This window comes from Solanum verrucosum, unplaced genomic scaffold (assembly GCF_900185275.1).
Source record: "Solanum verrucosum unplaced genomic scaffold, falcon-dt-bn FXZP01000052.1, whole genome shotgun sequence".
Taxonomy (NCBI): domain Eukaryota; kingdom Viridiplantae; phylum Streptophyta; class Magnoliopsida; order Solanales; family Solanaceae; genus Solanum; species Solanum verrucosum.
In genome coordinates, this window is record NW_026020193.1 from 342,116 (window position 1) to 346,986 (window position 4,871).

The window sequence follows — 4,871 nt, forward strand, 5'->3', positions numbered from 1 at the left end:
ACTACGTTTAATTCCAACATTTTTATGAATAGTAAGGAGGGATTCAGAAAAATTATTATCAAGTTTCAATCTATATATATCATCAATAAGAACACCAGAACCATAAAAAATAGTATTCTTATATAAATTGAAACATCCATGTCCAAACTTATAATCAAATCCAGAAACATCCAGTCATGAAAGAGAAATCAGATTCTTAGAAACTGAAGGAACATAAAGAGTCTGTAATAGATCAAGGTGATGTCCAGTCTCCAAGATCAATCATAAGTCTCTATGCCTTCAATTTGAGCCTTCATGTGATTTCCCATGAACAATAAATCCTTATTTGGATTTGTAGTTTGGATCATAGTGAATCCCTGCAACATAATAGATACATGAGTAGTTGCACCAGAATCAAGCCAACAAGTATTATTAGGAATTTCTACTAAATTTGATTCGAAACATACAAAAGCAATAAATGTACCTTTCTTTTCAAACCAAGCTTTACGTTTCTGGAAATCTTTCTAATGGTGTCCTTCCTTTTTACAGAAACGACACACATCATCCTTGAGTTCCTTATGAGCATCCTGTGGAACTTTAGCAGGTGCTTTCTTTTTTCTTAAACTTGTTGGCCTTCACTTTAAGTCCATTACCAGCTCCTTGACCCATGAGGTTAATGGAATGACCTCCTTGTTTCTTAAGTCTTGACTCCTCTTGAATAAGCATGCTGGAAAATTCACTAACATCCCACTTATCCTTAATAGTGTTATAGTTAATTTGGAATGGTCCATACTCAAGAGGCAACGAGTTTAGAATAAACTGAACCAAGAAGGTGTCATCCACTTTCATCACCAAGGTCTGAAGTCTTACTGTAATGTTAGTCATCTCGATGATATGATTTTTCATACTATGCGACCTATCAAAATTCATGATCGTGAGTTCAGCCATTAGTGTACCAGCGAGAAACTTATCAGCAGAACGAAAACGTTCTTTCACAAACTTCAGGTATTCCCTACCGCTTTCTGTTTGTGGAATAGTACTCTTAATGTTGTTTGCAACAGTCATTCGCATAAACATAAGGCTTAATGTGTTAGAGCGTTCCCATGATTTATGAAAAGACTTCTCATACTCACTGCTCTTATTAGTAATGGCAGTAGGTTTGTCATTCAGCAGAGCCAAGTCAAGATCCATCATACCTAAGTGAAACTAGACTTGTTCATGCCATTGAGAGATATTCAATCCATTGAACACAGTAACAGATGAAGAATGTGAATGAAGAGGAATAACTGCAAAATAGATATACATGCTCACAAATCAGAAAATAATGTGAATTCAGTAAATCGATAAAAAATATACCATAATTCTCCTTTAGGTAGATACTACGACACATTATCATAATTTAAATGCCATTTTTTTTTTTTATCTTTAATAGGTAATTGAATATTTTTAATCAAACACATACGACATCTTTGGATATACAATATATATTTGACTGAAAAAATATTAATTTACCTCATAATTTTCACTATTCATAGAATGATAGATTCACCTTTGGGTAAATTCTTAAGTTCTAGCAATAGTGAAAATCAATTTATCTATTTATTTTTCAATATAGGAATTTAATTAAATCTTCATAGATAAATGACAATTTTATGAATGCATATTTTTCTTAACCATTTTAGTTTGGTCACTTTGGTGACTAACAAGCTATATGAATACAAATACACACATAATATCATAAATTTTTTGTGCATGTAAAATTTTTTATACATTTTAGTTTGGCCACTTTGGTGACTAACAAACTATATAAACATAATATATGCATCAACTGATCATAAAAATTATATGTGTAGACGTTATTTTTTTCTAGTTTGGCCACTTTGGTGACTAACAAACTATAGAAACATAATACCAACATAATATCATAAAAATGTGTGCATGTGAATAATTTCACATTTTAGTTTGGCCACTTTGGTGACTAACAAACTATAGAAACATAATACCAACATAATATCATAAAAATTTGTGCATGTGAATAATTTCACATTTTAGTTTGGCCACATTGGTGACTAACAAACTATAGAAACATAATACATGATTCAACTGATCATAAATATTATATGTGTAAACGTTAATTTTTCTAGTTTGGCCACTTTGGTGACTAACAAACTATTTTGCATTAAGTACACACATATTATTTATTGCTTAGTATAACGACACTTTAATTTATTGCACAATCTAAAACAAAACATAATTATTACATTACAGAAACTTAAACCATAAGAAACTAGGAAGAAGGCTCATCACAGAGTTAGTGCCCACCAATACAAAACAATACTGTAACAAGACATGTACATTGAAGAGGATCTTAAAAAGATTTTTTTTTAATTAACCTCAATGTACACGTCCTTTCAAAGAAGTGAGTTTCTTATGTATTGTTTTTACTTTGTTCTCATTGATGTAACAACAAAATTCGTGCAAGTTTGCAGGTGCTATTATGTTAGTCTCTTACATCATCTTAAATAGATATTATTGGAACATTGATAGTTAGTATTGATGTGGAGCATGCAATAAACAGTACATCATAAATATTGAATGTTTCATATATGAAGATTATCGATTCAAACAATCCAGGCTCGGATGCCACATATAAGATTAAATATTTTAATTCATAATATCAGGATCTTGAACATGATAATCTTACGTAGAGATCATTAGGGGCACATACCTTATGCGGAAGACATCATCACAGATAAAAGTGAAAGCGTTAGTCATAAATTGGTTTCTACCTCCTAGCCCTAGCCTTACGTTATCACAACTGTCAGCGATGGAATTAATGAAGAGAATATGTGGTAACCCTAATGGGTGGAGGGAGGACCAATTTATAGAGGTTAAGACTTAATCTGGTACGTCCATCAAATAACGAATGTACAGACGAGATCTATTATTCATTAATTATTATTTATGGTATTACTTGGGTTACAAGTAAACTTGGGCCATAATTATAAGAATTATTCTTACAATTACATGCAAAATAATCTTTCCATGCATCCCCGACATTCCCGATATTCCGACAACACGCAATGAAAAGAAGCCAAACTAGAGTTCCTTAGGTCACAAAAATCATATTTGAAATATAAACCAAAAGATGAAATAATCAGTGTTATCACGAAGTATGTGGCTGCAATTGAGACCCTCCAGATAAAATGACCACCTCGATTGTGGAGGTCAAACTTTGCAATTTCTCTTACAAAAAATGGTCAACCTTATGAAATGTCCATCACGATCGCAGACAGGAGGCCACGTGACCACGAGGTAAGGTGCAATGCCCACCACAATCGCGGAGGTTTCATCACAATTGTGATGAAGGATTTTACTGACACCATATGTTGATGCATCAGCTACAACTCAAGTTCACAAATTCCCTGATGGGGTGCTCGAGATTCATTCAAAATCTCATGCACACAAATGAACTATTCTACCCCACCAAATTCGACATTTCAAACTCAAAAGAGATGTCAAAACTTCCAACCGAGATCTTATCAATGAAAAGTGGGTCCCACACCCAATTACCTCTGTTTCAAGTCAAATTCCACAAGGTAGTTCAAAATGTGCCCGAAAGCCTCAAGATCTGCTCCGAAGGTTCTTCTAACCAAACTCGATGTTTTGGAGCTAACAGAGCCGTCAAAATTGTGTTTTGAGGTCGTCGACCTGATGTTTTGACCGAAGTCAACTATTCAAGTTTCAAAAGCTCCAAAACATAGAAACTTGCACAAAAACTAAACGAACGACCAGGTGACCAAACTGTCAATCTCAACGCTCTAAACACCGAAAAAATGCAATAAAGAGAAAATAACCTAGAGGGTTACTACATTGTAGTTGATTAAATTTTGGGTCTTGTGTTTGATTGATAATTAATGAGCGACATTGATAAAGGTTCTGCTTATATATCAGATTAAAAAGTATACTTCTTTGATATGATTGAATGTTCTTGGTTGTTATAATAAAAAGTATAAATTAAATCATATTTTATGTTTTCCTAAAAACCATAAAAATGAAACTATAAAAAATATTTCCTCTGTCCCAATTTACGTGGTACTTTTTATTTTTTGAGAGTCAAACAGTTTATGTTTGACCAAAAATTTGCGCGTGAAGAAGGCGACGTGCCGTTATAGTAGTTATCATGTGGTCATTCATAAAGTAGATAAAAGCAAACAATAAGATGGAGGACAAGTTGTAATGCCGGGAAAGAAGCTTAGAGAAAAATGTGGTAAGAGCAAATAAAATTTTGATAGTTCAATTGTTTTCCATTTAGCTATATATAGATTTTTAAAGGCATGTAAAAGGGAGGATTTCAAAATTTGATGCGTTAGTTATCCTATTTATCTGCCAATATTATAGTATCTAGAATTTGTATTGTGATAGCAATATTATAGTATCTTGAATATCGCTAGGATAAAGGAATGCTCAGATTTTCTAGCTTATCTGAGATTATTAAGGAAGCAAACAATTGTTAAACTATTTACTAATCACCTTTAAATTATCAATCACAATGTCTTTTAATTATGTCCTTTCTTTATTTCTAGCTTTTCTCTTTGAATAAAAATAAAATAAAAAGTGGGTATAAGGAGAGACCCGTCAATCTTAATCAAACACTTGACATGCATATCACTCTATCACGATAAGAATGACAATGTTGATTTCTCCTTGTAATAAGTAAAATCATTACACTTTTCACTAAATATCTTTAAAACTCAACATATAAACTTCCTTAGTCTTATTTATAAGGCATTGTTTGATTGACTATTGCGTCTTGATGTTTACTTGATTTAAGTATTTATATTGTTACTAAAAATATAAAAATAATTATTGATAATATAATTTGATGGAGA

At 32.2% G+C, this 4,871-nt stretch overlaps 1 protein-coding gene across 1 annotated transcript; it reads right to left on the minus strand.

The window, feature by feature from the left end:
- Nucleotides 1-576: 576 nt before the first annotated feature.
- LOC125829439 (uncharacterized) lies at nt 577-1,170 on the minus strand. The gene has a single exon (XM_049508655.1). The coding sequence runs from the start codon at nt 1,168-1,170 to the stop codon at nt 577-579; it is 594 nt and encodes a 197-aa protein (XP_049364612.1).
- Between the last annotated feature and the right edge of the window lie 3,701 nt (nt 1,171-4,871).

Excerpts from the sequence above, each read along its gene's own strand:
- LOC125829439 (XM_049508655.1), bottom strand. The coding sequence starts at position 1,170 with ATGGATCTTGACTTGGCTCTGCTGAATGACAAACCTACTGCCATTACT.